At 38.4% G+C, this 20165-nt stretch overlaps 1 protein-coding gene across 3 annotated transcripts in view; it reads right to left on the bottom strand.

Moving 5' to 3' along the window:
* Window positions 1–20165, bottom strand: part of KDM5B (lysine demethylase 5B) — an 81142-nt gene that overhangs the window by 42965 nt on the left and 18012 nt on the right. For all 3 annotated transcript variants that reach the window (XM_045456455.1, XM_045456454.1, XM_045456453.1), the window contains exons 2-5: window positions 10156–10233; window positions 8406–8528; window positions 6644–6814; window positions 9–143 (exon numbers count right to left, since the gene is read on the bottom strand). In XM_045456455.1, coding sequence (XP_045312411.1) covers window positions 9–143; window positions 6644–6814; window positions 8406–8528; window positions 10156–10233 — 507 coding nt within the window. The remainder of the gene's footprint in view (window positions 1–8; window positions 144–6643; window positions 6815–8405; window positions 8529–10155; window positions 10234–20165) is intronic.

Raw genomic sequence — 20165 nt, 5'->3', positions numbered from 1 at the left:
GCTCTCACCTCCGCTCTCATGCGTTTTGCTCGTCGGGCTGGGGGGCATGTTTCTGAGGGCTGCACAGACTGCCTCTGGGGAATATCATGGGGTTTGTACTCCTTGTCCTTTGTGTCTGTGCTCAGGTTTGGCTTCTGCAGACACTAGAAATAAAACACAATTGTATTAATGAATTTCCTCTCCATTTTTAATCTTAAGAATTTCAATGTATTTTGCAAGGTACATTTTACGATTATTTACACAGAAACATAAAAGGTCTCCGACTTATAAAATCCAAATAAACACAAGTCTGCAGTTACCAATCATATACACACACATATAAAAGCTTAAACAATTTTTTAGCAGGTGAATGGTGTTCCTTCAATTCACTTAACTGTTCATGCCATCAGGTTACACCAGGCCACAGTAGGCTCAAGGCCCTCCCAATGAGCCACTTGCAATTACCCCTGATTGCAACTGTCAATTAATTAAAGACTCAAACCATTAGAAAGGCCCCTTATAGGGGCGCCTGGGTGGCTCAGTCAGTTAGTTAAGTGTCTGACTTGGGCTCAGGTCATGATCTCATGGTTCATGGGTTTGAGCCCCACATCAGGCTCTGTGCTGACAGCCCATAGCCTGGAGCCTGCTTCAGATTCTGTGTCTCCCTCTCTCTCTCTCTCTCTGCCCTTCCCCTGCTCATGCTCTCTCTCAAAAATAAACATCAAAAAAAATTTTTTTTAATTAAAAAAAAAAAAGGCCCCTTTTAAGCTCCAAAAATGACCTTCCTTATTGAGAATATTTGATTTTTTACAGTGTTTAGAGTAATAAAATATGGAATCCAATACATCTTCTAAATTTTAAAATTCTGCAGTTTCAAACATAACTAGCAATGTTCTGTGATCAAAAGATATCATCTGAATTGAGAAAACGGGTAATTTGACTAAACTGTTCTCCCTGATTAGTGCTTTCATTTACTTCAACATATTCCTACAAGGTCTAACTCACAAGGCAAAGGTTAATAAGTAGCCCACGGCAATAACTTTGGTTCTGATCAGACAAGAGTCTCCTGCTTTGATTATTTTTTTAGTTTGATTCTAAGCTTGCTGATAGAGGGTATTTAAATGCAGGCACAACAAAACAGAGTAACATCAAAATATTACCACTGAATCTAATATGAATTTCAAGTAACTAACACTTCTTCATAATAGGGCCCATAATTATCATAAGAAACATTTATAAAAGCAGGTTCCCAATTGTAACTACTTAGGGTATAATGTATCATCTATGTTGGGATAAGATACAGTGAAATAATAACCTTCTAGAACTCCTGCTCTATGGGTACCATTACTACCATATAGTCTCACAACTGGTACAGAAAGAATCCAGAGAAGAGGGGTGGAAACAATAGCAACCAAAACAGAGTAATTAAGAAAACCTATGTCTATGGGGCGCCTGGGTGGCGCAGTCGGTTAAGCGTCCGACTTCAGCCAGGTCACGATCTCGCGGTCCGTGAGTTCGAGCCCCGCGTCGGGCTCTGGGCTGATGGCTCGGAGCCTGGAGCCTGTTTCCGATTCTGTGTCTCCCTCTCTCTCTGCACCTCCCCCATTCATGCTCTGTCTCTCTCTGTCCCAAAAATAAATAAACGTTGAAAAAAAAATTTAAAAAAAAAAAAAAGAAAAAGAAAACCTATGTCTAACATCTACGAAATATGATGCACTAGAAAATAATACTGATGCAGATTACTTGATACTCTTAAACAAGTAATAAATCTACCACTGGTACAACCGCCTAAGTATATTTAGTATTCTGTTCATTCTAATTAAATTCATACATTGATTTCATCTGGAAATATTAACTACATTAGTATGGAATACCACCCTCCATTCTGTAACAAGTCCTCAAATTGAGCATTTAGAGTATATTTAAAATTTTTTTTTAATGTTTATTTATTTCTGAGAGAGATAAAGTGGGGGGAGGGGCAGACGCAGGAAGGGCAGAGAGAGATGGAGACACAGAATCCAAAGCAGGCTCCAGGCTCTGAGCTGTCAGCACAGAGCCCGACGCGGGGCTCGAACTTACAAGCTCTAAGATCATGACCTGAGCTGAACTTGGACACTTAACCAACTGAGCCAACCAGGTGCCCCAAGAGTATATTTAATGAAAACATGCAGATGGGAACAAAACCTGCCTATCATCTAAATTAAACTCGTTCAGGGGCACCTGGGTGGCTCAGTCCATTAAGTATCCAACTTCGGTTCAAGTTTGTGAGTTGAAGCCCCACACTGGGCTCTCTGCTATCAGTGCAAAGCCTGCTACAGATCCTTTGTCTTCCCTCTCTCTCTGCCCCTCCCCCACTCACTCTCAAAATAAACATTAAAAACAAATAAATTAGCCTCATTTATATTTTTATATAAACTTTTAAAAAATATATTTATTTAAGTAATCTCTACACCCAACATGGAACTTGAACTCATGTCCCCAAGATCAAAAGTAACATGCTTTTATGACTGAACCAGCGAGTATGTATGATCGTGCGGATATGAACTGAATCAAGAAAATTTTATTAAGTGGATGGTCAGAAATTCAGAACTCCTAGGGGCACCTGGGTGGCTTGGTCAGTTAAGCATCTGACTCTTGATATTGGCTCAGGTTGGGACCTTGTGGTCGTGGGATCCAGCCCCAATGTCAGGCTCCCCACTGAACATGGAGCCTGCTTGGGAGGCTCTCTCTCCCCTCCCCCACCCCCGCCCTTCCCCCTTTGTGTGCATGTGCTTTCTCTCAAAATAAATAAAACAGTTTTTTAAAAATTCAGAGATTATATATGTGGTCCCTATCTCCCACACTAAGTCTAAAACGGTTCCATAAACTATAGTCTGCTTCATTCTGTAAGAACTTTAGAGATCTAAGGTAAAATCAAGCTCAGAAACTTTTCAGAATATATGTGAAAAGCTTTATTATTTTGTTCCAAACCACAATTCCAAACACACACCTGGTATGTTTGCTTTGTATCTAATGCGAATATATGCAGACTAATTTTAACTATTATTTGATAAACTGGGATTTAGAGGTAACTGTTACCACAGCATGAGGACACCATCCTACAGAGACAGAGCAATATGCTGAGACAGCTAGAAAATATAGGAATACAATAGTGAGGCTTATGTCCCACTATACCAGGACATCACTGCTCAACATTTCTCAAATTTCCCAAAACTTACTCTAGGCTTCAGTTCACCCTTTTGAAACAATTCCTTCACTAGGCATCTTTTTTTTTCCTTAATATTAAGACTTTATTTTTTTAGAGAAGTTTTAGGTTTATAGCACAATCAAGATGTGAAGGTAGAGATTAACTGTATATGCCCCACCGTCACACATGCACAGCCTCCCCCGCTGTCACCATCCTCTACCAGAGTAGTAGTATATTTGTTACAACTCATGAACATACACATCATTATCACCCATAGTCCATAGGTGACATTAGGATTCACTTGTGGTATTGTACATTCTATGGGTTTAGACAAACCTATAATGACATGTATAGTATTTTCATTGCCCTGACAATCCTTTGTACTGTGAATATTTTTCCCTCCCTCTCACCCCCAAACCTCAGGCAACCACTGATCTTTTTAGTGTTTCCATAGATTCGCCTTTTCCAGAATACCATACGTGCCTCTTCCAGAATACCATACGGTTTGGAATCTTACATTATATGTAAGTATATGTATGCAGCCTTATCACGTTGGTTTCTTTCACTTAGTGATGTTCCTCTCCTTGTCTTATCATGGCTTGAGATCTCATTTCTTTTTAATGCTCAATAGAACTCCATTCTCTGGATATAACACAGTTCATTTATCCATTCACCTCCTGAAGGACAGGTTGGCTGCATCCAAGTCTTGGCAATTATGAATAATAAAGATGCTAAAAACATCCATGTGCAGGTTTTGTGTGGACATAAGTTTGCAACTCTTTTGTGTAAATACCAGGGAACATGACTGCTGGATCATACGATAAGAGAGTATGTTTGGTTTTCTAAGAAACGGCCAAAGTGTCTTGTCTTCCAAAGTAGCCGTGCCATTTTGCACTTCCAGCAGCAATGAATGAAAACTTCTGTTATCCTCACCAGCATTTGTGCTGTCAGTGTTCTGTCTTTCACCATTCTAATAGGTGTGGTGGTATCTCATTGCTTTTGACTCTTTTTAAAAATATACGTATTCCAGGGCACCTGGGTGGCTCAGTCGGTTAAGTATACGACTTCGGCTCAGGTCATGATTTCACAATCTGTGAGTTTGAGCCCTGCATCAGGCTCTGTGCTGACAGCTCAGAGTCTGGAGCCTGTTTCAGATTCTGTGTCTCGCTCTCTCTCTGCCCCTGCCTCCCACCTTGCACTCTTGTCTCTCTCTCTCTCAAAAATAAATAAACATTAAAAATATTAAAAAATATATATATGTATTCCAATTATTCTTTCCTCTAAGAATTATTTCCAAAAATCAGAAACGGGCCAAAAATTAGGTACAAAAAATGGCCCTCATAGTATAATAAATACATATACTGGAACCAACCTAAACATTCAACAACAGGAGGAAATCAAGGTCTGGATATAAAAACGAACACCAACACGCCTAAGTGGCTCAGCCAGTTGAGTGTCCAACTCTTGATTTTGGCTCAGGTCATAATCCCAGGGTTGTGGGATCGAGCCTTGCGTCAGGCTCCATGCTCAGCATAGAACCTGCTTGGCATATTCTCTCTCTCGTTCTCTCTCTCTCTCTCTCTCTCTCTCTCGCTCTCAGCCCCTCTCCCCTGCTCGTGCTCTCTCTATAAACAACAACAAAGAAAGAAACACACACACACACACACACACACACACACACACACACACACACAAATGGAATGCTACTAGATCTTCAAATATTCAATGACATGGCAAATGCTCACGATATGCTAAACAGAGAAAAGGTAGAATATAATACTGTATATGAAGAATACAATCCCAGTTTGGGTATATATGCATAAAAATATCCTTGAAACGAAAAACAGGTGAGAGGATCAGGAGGTTTTATTGTCAACAGATTTTCCTTTGTTTTTAAGCCTTCTGCAATGAATACCTATCAGGGCCTCGAACATACCTGGTACACAGCAGGCCGCTCAATAAGTATTTATCTGTGTCGTAGATTAATGTTTATAAAAGGTATCTTTAAATACCTATTCCTCTCAGACTACGATTGAGTAAATGCTTATGTGTTTTTCTTTTTTTTTAAATTTTTTTCTAACGTTTATTTATTTTTGAGACAGAGAGAGACAGAGCATGAACGGGGAAGGGTCAGAAAGAGGAAGACACAGAATCTGAAACAGGCTCCAGGCTCTGAGCTGTCAGCACAGAGCCTGACGCGGGGCTCGAACCCACGGACCGTGAGATCATGACCTGAGCCAAAGTCGGCCGCTCAACTGACTGAGCCACCCAGGCACCCCAACTTATGTGTTTTTCAATTATGAAACTATACTGCCTCTCCAAGTATGAGGAGATGTTTTTAAAATGTTGCAACCCATAAAGCAAGTAGACGCTCTCTTTTCTCTTACTCACTGTGAATTCCATACTCAAACAGAAAGGTTAATAAAGAGAAAAATCTATTGTAGCCAACTATATGTAAATCAAATCTCTGTAAAACAGAGGCATAACGGTTCCACATAAAATGTTCTAAATTTCATCCCTGAGTTCATTAAACATTCACACATGTATATTTAAGAGCAATGACAACTTTCTGAATATCAGACTGGTCGTGTTCTTCCAGGCTAAAAAGAAAGCTCCCCTGGAATCAAGAAGGAAGAAAGGGAACAAAAATGCAATGTTACAAAAATCTAAAGGATTTGAGCATTACAGATGGTGTGTCTACAATATCAAGACACAATTTTGATTAGTAGTTTACCCTCTGAAAGTATGTCATTATCTTTCTACTTCTCTACAGCACAGTAACAATTCTTAAAATTATAGAGCTTACTGCTCTTGCCTTAGAATAACTCAAAGGGTATCAACCGACAATGACACTCTTCTTTCTACCACAGTCTTGAAATAAGTTCTTATAATACTGTTTTACTTTAATTACAACAAAAGTTCTTATCTGAATAATTTGACAAGTACCATCTTTACAAGAAAACAAACATGGCTACACAGGAACTGTTAGAAGAGGGATCCATTAGCAATTCAGTATTTTTAAATCCCCTACCTTTTACCCCTATCAGCATTCTATCTGAAAATCTCCTTGGAGCTCTCAGCTGGCAAGAAAACAGATAGGCAACTTCTTTCACAGGTCGTATTTTCACATGACAACTAGTAATATGCACTACCATAGTACGTGAGTGCAAAAGCATGAGCCATAACACGATAATAACGTACTTGTCGTAAGGAAGACACAGCCTTAGTGAAATAAAACACAGACTTTGGCTTCTGACAGAAGCAAAAGGATATTTCCTCTACAACCTTGTTCATTACAAAAGCAAACTTCTCAGTATGGCTGCTCACAAAACACAACAGCAAAAACACTGGAGGAAAAATTCACAAAACAAAGTCTTCTCAACAATGTCTTCCACAAAGAATTAAGGCCTATTCATTCACCGTAAAAGATAACATACCAATAAGCAGTGAAATAAAATAGGTTAAGATCGGACTCACTCTCAAACTGTCTCCTGACAGGAATAAGTTGTAGGGGTTGAGGATTCGTTCATAATGCCCTCTGATATGGGAGCCCACAGCTTTGCCAGGAGCAAATCCCATCTTGGTGGCAATTTTGGTCCATTTTCTATCCTTGCAAACAACTGCAAATCCACCTTCTTCTGCAACTAACTGTTAAATAAAACAGCAAAGAAATTAGAAACACATACATAGAAATCACTTCTAATTCCCTTGTACCTAGGTATGACTCTGAGAACAACATGTTCTTGGCTGCAGTAATTTTTTTTTTTTTTTTACTTTTTTTTTTCTTAATTTACATCCAAGTTAGTTAGCATATAGTGTAACAATGATTTCAGGAGTATATTCCTTAATGCCCCTTATCCATTCAGCTCATCTCCCCTCCCATGGCTGCGGTAATTTTTAAAAATACATTTTCCAGGGCACGTGGGTGGCTTGGTTGAGCATCTGATTCTTGATTTTGGCTCAGGTCATGATCTCACCATTCATGAGATAGAGCCCTACATCAGGTTCTATGCTGACAGTGGGGAGCCTGCCTGGGAGTCTTGCTCTCTCTCTCCCTCTGCCCCTCCCTTGTTCATGCTGTGTGTGTCTCTCTCTCTAAATAAATTAACATTAAAAAAAATACATTTTCCAAGCCAAACAAAAATATATATGTATTATTAATTTCAAGCTAGAAAATTAAAATATACCCATAAACATGCTGTACCCCCAAAAACTACTTCTCAGTTCCCCAAAGCAGTCAAGATTTTCCAGGAGGAAGAACTACATCAACAATTAAATCTCTAATAAAGAACGAATCCTAGTACTTGGTTTAACTCTGTGACCCTTAAAACTCTCCATAAACTAAGGAGGAGGAGGGGCGCCTGGGTGGCGCAGTCGGTTAAGTGTCCGACTTCAGCCAGGTCACGATCTCGCGGTCCGTGAGTTCGAGCCCCGCGTTGGGCTCTGAGCTGATGGCTCAGAGCCTGGAGCCTGTTTCTGATTCTGTGTCTCCCTCTCTCTGCCCCTCCCCCGTTCATGCTCTGTCTCTCTCTGTCCCAAAAATAAATAAACGTTGAAAAAAAAAAAAAATTAAAAAAAAAAAACTAAGGAGGAGGAAAAGATGGCACCATTTGTTTGGCAAGAATATAGGATTTACACTGAATGAACCTGAAGTTAAAGTACTGAATTACGACTCAACCTTTAGAGTTTGGTCAATTTTCTCCCTGAGCATCAGTTGTTTTAACTCCAATAAAACAGAAAGGAGATCTTACGGAACTAATAAAGTTTTAAAATGACACACACAGGGGCGCCGGGGTGGCTCAGTCGGTTAAGCGTCCGACTTCGGCTCAGGTCATGATCTCGCGGCCCGTGGGTTCGAGCCCCGTGTCAGGCTCTGTGCTGACAGCTCAGAGCCTGGAGCCTGTTTCAGATTCTGTGTCTCCCTCTTTCTCTGACCCTCCCCGTTCATGCTCTCTCTCTGTCTCAAAAATAAATAAATGTTAAAAAAAAATTTTTTTTAATAAAAATAATAAATTAAAAAATAAAATGACACACACAAAAACGGTGGCAAAAAATATTCTATAAGATAAGGCTTTCAAGGCTTTCAGATGTGACACGTAGAGCCCAATCAATCACTAAAGTGAATGGATAATTTCATTTTACATATTTCAAACAAAAAGTTTCTTTTTAAAGTGAAGAAGATCAAATTTATGCTGGCATAAAAGATACTAAATGAGGGAGATGGCCATTAGCCTCTTACCTTATTGAGCTGAAACAAGTCCAAGATCTTCCTTTCCACATGTGGAATTTTCAGAGTGCTTCCCTGTAGCTCCCAGTACTTTGCAATCTGGTCCAAGAAATTCAGTTTTACTCGAGTTTGAGCCTAAATGACACAGAAGTGAATTTTAATCTTACCCAGCTTATTTTAAGACTCCTACCTATGTGTGTGGTATTTTTACTCTTAGAATATTTAAGTGAAATATCACTTCTGAATTCAATAGAGAAACGGCCAAAAAATACACAAAAGAAAGCTGGTTAAATAATTATACATGAACTCAACAAAAATTTAATTCAGCCCCTACCATGTGTCAGGCAGAGTTAAAAACTCAGTAAGCCTTTCCTTAAGTAGGCACTCTGAAAAGTACTTCATTTAAGGAATTCTATAAGCACAATTTTATTATTGATTAAAATTATATCACAAGCTTCTATATGTCCCTCTTAGTCTTTTTACAACTGGGGTATTTTAAAGGTCTGTTCTTTCCAAGTACAAATTTTCTTATTTTCTCAAACACAAATCTAAAAACAGAATTACAACAGTGATTTCATACCAATTTTAACAAGTCCTGATACGATAAAGGACAGCCAGGGAAAATTTCTTAAATGTTATTCCTTTAACAGATTATTATTATTGTCTATAAAGTCATTAAAAACTTTTTTTGTCCAAAAAAATTCTGTTGGTCATTTTTCTTTCCCCTTCTTGAAAATTAAATGGAAGTCAGTCAATTTTAGGAGTTTTACCTTGCTCAAGAACAAAACTGAAATGAATGTTCAGATGTTCCACAGTCTAAGACTTCAAAGTTAGTACTCATTTCCTATCCTTCAAGCTCAACTTGAAAATACAGACACAAAATACAGAAATTCTGGGATTCCACAAAATCCATTTGTGTTCCATTTATGTTAAAAATGTTTGGTTTTTTTATAGAAAAACAAAACATGGTTCAATATGAAAATCAGGTTGGCAAAACATTAATAAAAACACTACCTCCAGGTTATCAATACCCAAGCCTTATTCACCCTGCACTTTAGAGTTTCAGTAGCCTAGAGACTGAAGAAAAATCACCTCTTCTCTTGAAAATTCCCAGTATTCCTCAACCCCCCCCCTCAGGAAATTAAAGTGTGTTATTAAATCTAAGTGAAGATGTGTATTTGGAAGAAAATTACAGCTGGAGATTCTTTTCCATTAGATGGTTCTCAAAGTACATTCCTTTCAAAACCTCAATTATTGTGGATGTCACCTAAATTTAGAAGTATTTAAATGAATTAATAGGTCAACAAGGATTGACAGAAATTAGTGTTTTTAATGAAATCTAGCATAAAAAAAATTAAAAAAAAAAAAAAAAAAAAAAACGGGGCGCCTGGGTGGCTCAGTCAGTTAAGCATCCGGCTTTGGCTCAGGTCATGATCTCACGGTTTGTGAGTTCGAGCCCCACGTCAGGCTCTATGCTGACAGCTCAGAGCCTGGAGCCTGCTTCAGATTCTGTGTTTGCCCCTCTCTTTCTCTCTCTCTCTCTCTGCCCCTCCCCCCCCCCCGTCAAAAATAAACAGTAAAATAAAAAAATTTTTGAATGAAATCTGGTTGGCTGCAAATGTCCTTAATGTCATTTGTTTTACCATGATTATCCAATTATTGGTCAAATTTTAGCTTCACTAAAACCACTAGATTTGTGACTGGTTCCTCCAAGAAAACCCCTCTGAAATACAGGCAACCAGAACAGTAGTTAAGACAATACCTCCAATTCATTCAGCCTCTGGATACGTGGGGTAAAATGAAGTTTGTCAACATCACATGCAAATGGTGGCTGCCAATCCTAGGGGAGAAGCAAAGGCTTTTATCAGAAGAATTTATAATTCTGACATTCAAGAAATCATGTTAAAACCCCAGTTAAGTAAAACACAAGTTACCTCCTACCAGCAAAATAAAACAGAACATGGGTAGTACTTTCTCAATCTTCTCTGCACCAGAACAGCAGAATATGTATGATTACCCTTCCCCATACAAATGATACATCCTGCATGCACCCCTCCTCACACCCTTCCAAATAAATAATGTCACTGAACATCAAGCTATTGAAAAATCACTGACTTTTAAGTTTATTATTTATTTTGTAAGTAATCTCTACACCCAACATAAGCCTCAAACTCACACTCCCAAGATCAAGAGTCACATGCTCCTCATAATGAGCCAGCCAGGAGCCCTGAAACATCACTGACTTTTATTAAAAAATTTTTTTTTTCAACGTTTATTTATTTTTGGGACAGAGAGAGACAGAGCATGAACGGGGGAGGGGCAGAGAGAGAGGGAGACACAGAATCGGAAACAGGCTCCAGGCTCTGAGCCATCAGCCCAGAGCCTGACGCGGGGCTCGAACTCGCGGACCGCGAGATCGTGACCTGGCTGAAGTCGGACGCTTAACCGACTGCGCCACCCAGGCGCCCCATCACTGACTTTTAAAGAGACTTTGATTCCTCTATTCCACAGAAGTTACCCTTTTACAAAATAGCTATATTAATATTAAATCATCTATAAACTATATTTTTATATATGTAACCTAGTTACTTTTACTTTTATTATAAAATTAAGAATAAGTTCTTGGACATGGGATGGCAGAGACTGCCATCCAAAGCTCATGTTAAGGATGATTCTTTAAAACATCAACTGCTACAGATTCTTAGAAGAATTGTTATCATGAAGAAATAATCAGACAATAAGGAAAGTATGTATGGTATCAATAACTAGACAAAACTGGAAACTTAAATTTCCACAATAAGAGAATGGTTAAAGGAATAAAAATTATGCTGTGTTAATGGGTACAGAGTTTCAGTGTGCAATAATGAAAAGGTTTTGGAGACGGATTTTTGATGATGGTTGTATAGCACTGTGAATGTACTTAACATCACACTAAATTGTACCTTTAAAATAATTACAATGGTGAATTCAGTATTATGTTTAATATTTTAACACATTAAAAAAGCAAAAAGACAAAAAACTTATGCTGTGGTATAGTTCTGTTTATTGACATTGAAAGATGTTCTTTACATATGTTAAGAAGGAAAAGAGGGACGCCTGGGTGGCTCAGTCGGTTGAGCGTCCGACTTCGGTTCAGGTCATGATCTCACAGCTCGTGAGTTCGAGCCCCATGTCAGGCTCTGTGCTGACAGCTCAGAGCCTGGAGCCTGCTTCAGATTCTGTGTCTCCCTCTCTCTCTGCCCCTAACCCACTCGCATTCTCTCTCTGTCTCTCTCAAAAATAAAAATGAGAACATTAAAAAAAAAGAAGGAAAAGAGAGGCTATGCAACAGAAAAATGAAACCTGGAAAAATATACGGCAAAAATAGGATTTTTATAGGTGATTTTCTTTTGCTTCCTTAGCCATTTGGAATACAATCTGAAATATATTTCATACATTAAATAACACCTATTAAATAATAAATAAGTTACTTCAGGGGCACCTGGCTGGCTTAGTCAGTACAGCATGCAACTCTAGATCTCAGGGTCTTGAGTTCAAGCCCCACATTGGGCATGGAGCCAACCTAAAAATAATAAATGAATCAAACAAACAAGTAAATAAATTCAGGTTTAGAGAACAAGTCAGTAAAGGAAGCTCACAGTCTTTTATTCAATTTCATATCCAGACGTTTGTTCTAAGAAAGTAATTCACCCACAGTCAACAAAAAACATGCATGAAATTAACTACAGTATTATGTTAAGATATGATTGGTATTATAACAACACTGAATACTGCACAGCATTTGAAGTTCTAGATTTACAGGGGGCACCTAGGTGGCTCAGTTGATTGAGTGTACGACTTCAGCTCAGGGCCTGATCTCAGTTTGTGAGTTCAAGCCCCACATCAGCTCCCTGCTGTCATCATGGATCCTCTGTCCACCTCTATTTGCCCCTCCCCCACTCATGTACGCTCTCTCCCCCAAAATAAATAAAACATTAAATAAGTGAATTAATTAATTAATTAAATTCTAGATTTGCAAAAAACTCATACCAGCATATAAGAAAACACAGAAAAATGGGCAAACTGTGTTAACAGCAAGAAAAAATGGCCAACTGTAAAAAGACTGGTGTCCAACTTTACACAAAATTCAAGAAATACACAAGATTCTCTCGTTTTTACCTACCAGGTTAGCAAAGACTTAAAATATACACACCACCAGTATTAGCAACATGTGAGGTAATGTGGACTTTGACGATTAGTATGTTTTTTGGAGATCAATAAGAAAGCATCGTATTTTTAAAGGTCTACTGAGCCAGCAGTTCCTCAAGTGAGAATTTACTCTCCAAATATTTGTTGCCATTCACAACACCAAGATACAGGCACAAGGAAATTCACCACAGAATTGTTTTAACTTAAAACCTTAATATTACGTCCAAAGAAGACATCCAGATGGCCAAGCGACACATGAAAAAATGCTCAACATTACTTAGCATCAGGGAAACACGAATCAAAATCACAATGAGATACCACCTCACCCCTGTCAGAATGGCTATCGTTAACAACTCAGGCAACAACAGATGGTGGTGAGGATGCAGAGAAAGGGGATCTCTTTTGCACTCCTGGTGGGAATGCAAACTGGTGCAGCCACTCTGGAAAACAGTATGGAGGTTCCTCAAAAAATCAAAAATAGGACTACCCTATGACCCAGCAACTGCACTACTAAGTATTTATCCAAGGAATAGAGGTGTGCTGTTTCGAAGGGACACATGCACCTCAATGTTTATAGCAGCACTATCAACAATAGCCAAAGTATGGAAAGGTGGAAAGAGCCCAAATGTCCATCAATGGATGAACGGATAAAGAAGATGTGGGGTGTGTGTGTGTGTGTGTGTGTGTGTGTGTATAAATAATGGAGTATTACTCGGCAATCAGAAAGAATGAAATCTTGCCGTTTGCAACCATGTGGATGGAACTAGAGGGTATTACGCTAACCAAAATTAGTCAGAGAAAGACAAATATCATATGACTTCATGAGGACTTTAAGAGACAAAACAGATGAACATAAGGAAAGGAAAGCAACAATCATATAAAAACAGGGAGAGGGACAAAAACATAAGAGACTCTTAAGTATGGAGAACAAACACTGGAGAGGTTGTGGGAGGGGGGGATGGGCTAAATGGGTAAGGGGCATTATAGAATGTACTCCTGAAATCATTGTTGCACTATATGCCAACTAACATGTATGTAAATTTAAAAAAATAAATTAAAAAAAATTTTTTTAAACCTTCATATTGGGGCATCTGGTGGGGTATGCCTGGGTGGCTCTGTTGGTTAAGCTCCAACTCCAGCTCAGGTCATGATCTACATGGTTCGAGAGGTTGAGCCCCACGTCAGACTCTGTGCTGACAGCTCAGAGCCTGGAGCCTGCTTCAGATTCCATGTCTCCATCTCTCTCTGCCCCTACTCCACTCGCATTCTGTCTCTCTTTCTCAAAAATAAACATTAAAAAAAATTTTTTTTTTAATATTAGGGCATCTGGCTAGCTCAATCAGTGGAGTATGCGGCTCTTGATCTCAGGTTGTAAATTCAAGCCCCACATTGGGTGTAGAGATTACTTATTTAAAAAAAAAAAGACCTTCATAAACCTATCAATGGAGAACAAAGTAAATAAATTTGACACACCTGTAAGTAGCAATAAAATACTCTGCAGCTGTAATAAGGAAAAAAAGATCTAGATGTTCTAAATATAGAAAGATAGCCAAGACTGGATGAGTGAAAAAAACTAAAACATGTAAAATTGTGCCAATAGTATTACATATATGTAAACTTTAAAGATTATCAGATTAGGAGGGGGGCAAGGTTACTGTTATTTCAAATTTATATTGTTAGAACTTATTACTATTGGTTGCTTTTATTTGCTTTCAATTTTTTTTTTTAATTCTAATTAGTTGATTGCTTTTAGTTTAAAAGTAAAACAGGGGTGCCTGGATGGTTTAATCGGTTAAGCATCTGACTCTTGATTTCAGCTCAGGTCACGATCTCACAGTTCGTGAGTTCAAGCTCCACTTCAGCTCTGGGTTGACAGTGTGGAGCCTGCTTGGGATTCTCTCTCTCTCCCTCGCTCTCTGCCCCTCCCCCACTCACTCAAGCACACCCACTCTTTCTCACTCTCTCTCTCTCAAATACAAACATTTTTTTAAAAAGTAAAACAAGGTTTGAGGTGCCTGGCTGGCTCAGTCCATGGAGCCTGCAACTCTTGATCTTCAGGTCATTAATTCAGGCCCCATGTTGGATGTAGAGCTTACTTTAAAAAAAAAAAAAAGAGTAAGTAAAACAAGGTTTTGTTTTAGTGATAGGGAGACTTCAATAAAAATACCCACCAGCAATGCCTGATAAAGTATTATGTTAAAAAGACTGTATTTTACCAGAATTTTTTTAGAAGGGGAAAAAAAGCAGACTACAACCTGATAAAACGTTATTTACTACCATCCCAGAAAGAACCAAAGAAAAAAGAAAAATTGGCAGCACTGTTTTACACTTATTCCAGACAAGGCCTTCAAGTATTTAATGCTGTTCCACTGACTCTTCCACAAAGACTATGGCTAATGTTTAAATGTCAGTTGTCAGTTAAAGAAATGCTATTCTTTGTTAATAAAGTTAAAAAATACTACTCCATCCTGGGGCACCTGGGTGGCTCAGTCGGTTAAGCGTCTCATTTCAGCTAAGGTCATGATCTCACAGTCCATGAGTTCGAGCCCCGCGTTGGGCCCTGTGCTGACAACTCGGAGCCTGGAGCCTGCTTCGGGTTCTGTGTCTCCCTCTCTCTCTGTCCCTCCCTCGCTCATGCTCTGTCTCCCTCACTCTCAAAAATGAATAAATGTTAAAAAAAGAAAATTAAAAAAAAAAATAGTGCTCCATCTTGAGTCAAAAAGATGAGAGTGATTTTTTTTTTTTTTTGATAACTAAGGCTAAGGAAAGCAATGTCTTTAATTGTACAAAACACAATGTAATAGAAGAAAATCACATTGCTTGATAGTCTATCACAGGCTAATAGGAAGACTTTATATTGCTCAGAGCTTTGCGCTCTAACACTTCATAAAAGCTGTATGCTTTCTGAAATGAATTGATCTGGGTTGAAGGTTAAAACCAAAAACATCAATGACAATATGTCAGAATATACAAGTAAATGATTAACATACTGTCCAATGGCATGAGAATTTTATAAACTAAGACTTTTGGGTCATGTATGACATTCCCCGACTAATCAAATAGGCCTTTTAATCCCAAAACACAATGATATAGAAATTAATTTCATCTCATCCATATATTAAAGTCATAAATTACAGTGAGCTGTGTCTTTGTATGTATATATTGTATACACATATGTATATGTATATATGTATATATACATATATTGTATGTATTATACAATTTATGTTTATTGTATACTGAAACTTTTTCAGATGAATCCTAAAAATAAAGAGGAAAACAGTACATATCTGTCACTAAAGAAGATCACACAGTGGGTATAATATATATAAAACTAATACTGTTTCAGATCATTCTTTCATTAAACACAAACCACTGAAAACTTATTCACTTCTTCTGGTTACAAAGAATGAAGGAAAATGGGATAAATGTCATTCAATTTCAAGACTTCCATTGTCAACTGAAAAGCTTTACTTCAATAAAAGAATTACATATTATTTGCAATGCTCACTGAAATACGAGAAGTAAGACATCCTTGGCCGGGGCACCTGGGTGGCTCAGTTAAGTGTCCAACTCTTGATATCGGCTCAAGGCTGTGATCTTGCAGTCATAAGACAGAGCCCTGCATTGGGCTCCCCGCTGAGAGCACAGAGCCTGTTTGGGATTCTCTCTCTCCCTCTCTCTGCCCCTCCCCTGCTTATGTGCTTGCTCCCTCTTTCTCTAAACAAACAAACAAAATAAACATTAAAAAAAAAAGATATCCTTGACTGAGTCTGGCCTCGATGGACTATAACTTTTACAGGGGGGACAAAGCCATCAAAGAAGGAAAGAGACTATTACAAAACACTGTGATAAATTTTGGTTTGACACTTTATCTAAAGGGGCTATCATATAATCTAACCAAAACTTTTAGCCTCTTAACAATAATGGTTCATAAATCCTTCTTCTAACATAAAAACAGCATTTCCACATTAACTAGGTGTTATGAATTCATAGATTGCAAGGCATCCCATATAAATTCCCTGCTGAGATTCACTCACTTTTAAAACTTTAAAATGGCTTTATTTTACCCCTTTCAAAATAAAAGTCCAACCATTTTTAAAAGTCCAATTATTTTCCTGAGCACTAAAAAATATACTCCTTCAGAAGGCAATTAAGTAGGAGGAAGTTGAAGCTTTGAAATCCTCAGAGGCCTGAGTAACATCAAGTAAACATTCTTCCTTAGTCCCCACACTGAACAACTTATGGTACATTTAACAGAGAAATGTGCAATAAAATTGACCAGTGGGAGAATAACTTTCATAGGATGCTAAGGATTTTTCAAAAACGCCATGAAAATTCACTCTGTAAATGATCTAGTGTTGGCATCCACATATTAGAACACTGTTTTAATCTTTCTAATAGAGAAGCTATCACCATTTTGAGACCTAATAATCAGCAAAATGAGAAAGTGTATTCTCTAGATCTACTCCAAAAGTTGGTTCTCCTGCAGACAAAACTCCTGCAGACAAAACTAATTTTAAAATTTTTTTTTAATGTTTGTTTATTTTTGACAGAGAGACAGAGCATAAGCGGGGGAGGGCAGAGAGAGAGGGAGACAGAATCCGAAGCAGGCTCCAGGCTCTGAGCTGTCAGCAGAGAGCCCGATGCGGGGCTCAAACCCACGAACTGCGAGATCATGACCTGAGCCGAAGTTGGACGCTCAACCAACTGAGCCACCCAGGTGACCCGACAAGACTAATTTTTAAAAATCAATGTCAAAAGCTCATTCTGATTAGTTTACAAAGAATAACATTAAGGACGGACCAATGTATTTTCTAATCACATACGTTCTATTAAAATCTGTCATCATAGAATAAATGCACAAAGGAATTTAGTCCATTGAGGCAGAGCTAAACTCCGTATTTTAATCCAGATTCTTACACTTTCTAGGTTATCAACACATTAACACAAAACTATAGTGCAAAATTTTAAGGATCCGAACAAAGAATTTATCTTAGTTTTAAGGCAAGTCAGAAAAATTTTCAGTTGAGCAGCACAAGATTTATCAACCTTAATAAAAATTTAAGTAACACATATGAAATACAACATAAAAAGACTACTTTTTCATGGCATTAACAGTTTTATGTCAGTATGATGTCCTTAAGACACCTGCACAAAGTGGCAGAACCGGGCACACCATAATCATCGTAAGTCCCCATCTGTAAATTTAAAAACAAGCAGAGTTACTATTTGTGAGTCCCTCAGTGGAGTCCAATGACCACTCACTGATGGGTGTCTATCAGGAAAGGTTTTGGTTTTTTGTTTATTTATTTTTGAGACAGAGAGAGACAGCACAAGAGGGCAAAGGGCAGACAGAGAGGGAGACACAGAATCTGAAGCAGGCTCCAGGCTCTGAGCTGTCAGCACAGAGCCCCACGCAGGGCTCGAACCCAGGAACTGTGAGACTGTGACCTGAGCCAAAGTGGAAGCTCAACCGACTGAGACACCCAGGTGCCCCTATCAGGAAAGTTTTTTAATTCAAAGGACTTCAATGTCTTCGGAACAGAAATAAAAATGTGTTAGATAATATTAACTTCCCCCTTTCTTCTTACTTCCCTCAGGGTAGGCTTGGCACCAAGCAGCTTTAATTAGCCATCCATTTGATCAAAGTCTGCTTAAGATTTCCCATCCATAGGATGTCGGGGTGACTCAGTCAGTTAAGCATTCCACTCTTGATCTCAACTCAGGTCATGATCTCACGCTGAGTTTGAGCCCCACGTTGGGCTCTGTACTGACAGTGCGGAGCCTGCTTGGGATTCTCTCTCTCTCCCTCTCTCTGCCCCACCCCGCCTCTCTCTCTCAAAATAAATAAACTTTATTAAAAAATAAAAAATAAAGATCTCCCATCCTTAGTGAGCCACTAGTAAAAAAAATACTGAGGATTTTCTTTTCAGACTACAGAATCACTTTTATTCCTTAAATCAGAGATTCTTATACTGTATTTGAATTGAGTGTATGTGGATTTTGGGGGGACAGTCCACAGCTTCCACCAAATTCTCAAAGGGGTCTGTAACCTTAGGGTCTGTAACCTTAGGGGTCACAAAAAAATCCTGTGAATGTATGTGGCTTTCAAAATTTTTGCACCCTGAAGTTCTTATCTCACTATCCCAACCTACTTTTTTTCAGTCCCTTCTCATACTTAACCAAGACATGATAATGGATGAGACACTTGGCTCCTCAAAATGTCAGGAGATTATATATATACTGTAGGACAGAAAGAGCAATGCACTAAATAGAAGACCTGGTATGCATCTTGGTTCTTTAATCACCACTTAAGGGATCTTAACTTTTCCATTCGAAACGTATAAACAATATCTACCTTCAGGACTATGATGAAAATTAAAATTACAAATATAAATGATTATGTATTATAAAGCAAAAATAGCAAGTATTATATTGCATTAAGTTCTGACCAATGAAACATAATTTCTTCTAGCAAAAAGTCAGTGTAAACTCAACTTTCAAGGAGCATCTGACTTCTAAGCTGTACCTTTAAGGACTCTCTCCTTCCAGCCTAACTCTAGTCAGCATCTAGTTGGCATTAGACCAATTTCAACACAGGTTAAAGGGCTCCCCTAGATTTCAACCCTCCTCCCCACTGTTACTTCTCCAGTGCTCATTTTTAAAGCACAATGATGTCATTTCCCTTATCCTTGCACGGTAAAACACGTTAAAGAGAACGCACTCTGGTGTCACACTGCCTGAGTTCAAACCCTGACTGTGGCTTTCTACTAGTTCATCTCCCTGTACCTTAAATACATGTATAAATGGGAAACTGAGGCTTAAATAATATGGATAAAAGCCTTTAGAGAGCTCCTGGCATTTACAAAGTAAGCAGTCAAAAATGTTAGCTATGAGGAAACATTTATGTTGCAGAGCTTCAATTCCCAGGAAGCCTAATGTAACCTTGTTTTGTTTTATGACTGGTTATGTTTAAAACAATGGTTTCAATTCTCTAATCTTCATTATCAAATTGTATAAAATGATATTTCAAAGGGAGTGCCTGGGTGGCTCAGTTGACTTCGGCTCAGGTCATGATCTCACAGTTCGTGGGTTCGAGCCCCGTATCAGGCTCTGTGAAGACAGCTCAGAGCCTGGAGCCTGCTTCAGATTCTCTCTCTCTCTCTCTCTCTCTCTCTCTCTTTCTCTCTCTCTCTCTGCCCCTCCCCCGCTCATGCACGGGTGCATGCACGTGCACAGTCTCTCTCAAAAATAAACATTAAAAAATGGCATTCACAAGTTAATACATGGCATTAATAAGTTAATATATAATATTCAAGGCCCATCCATTTTTTTTTTTGCTGTATTTTTTTTCCAGTTTTATTGAGATATATGCAACCTTGCTACTTAAAGGAGAATATACTGTCACATTTTCCATGCTTAAAGAGCTTTTTCTAAGATTGTTTTAGATATGTAATTCAAGGATAGAGGCACTTAACAATGGATCTGGGAAGAGAGAAGCTGCTAGGGTTGCAAGAGAATTCAACTTCTATACTATAAAAATTAACACTGTGGTGGGCAAGCCTATGTATGGTTCCACAA

This window comes from Leopardus geoffroyi, chromosome C3, assembly GCF_018350155.1.
Source record: "Leopardus geoffroyi isolate Oge1 chromosome C3, O.geoffroyi_Oge1_pat1.0, whole genome shotgun sequence".
Classification (NCBI taxonomy): Eukaryota; Metazoa; Chordata; class Mammalia; order Carnivora; family Felidae; genus Leopardus; species Leopardus geoffroyi.
Note: the sequence above shows the minus strand (reverse complement) of the source record. Positions and strands in the feature narration are given on the sequence as shown.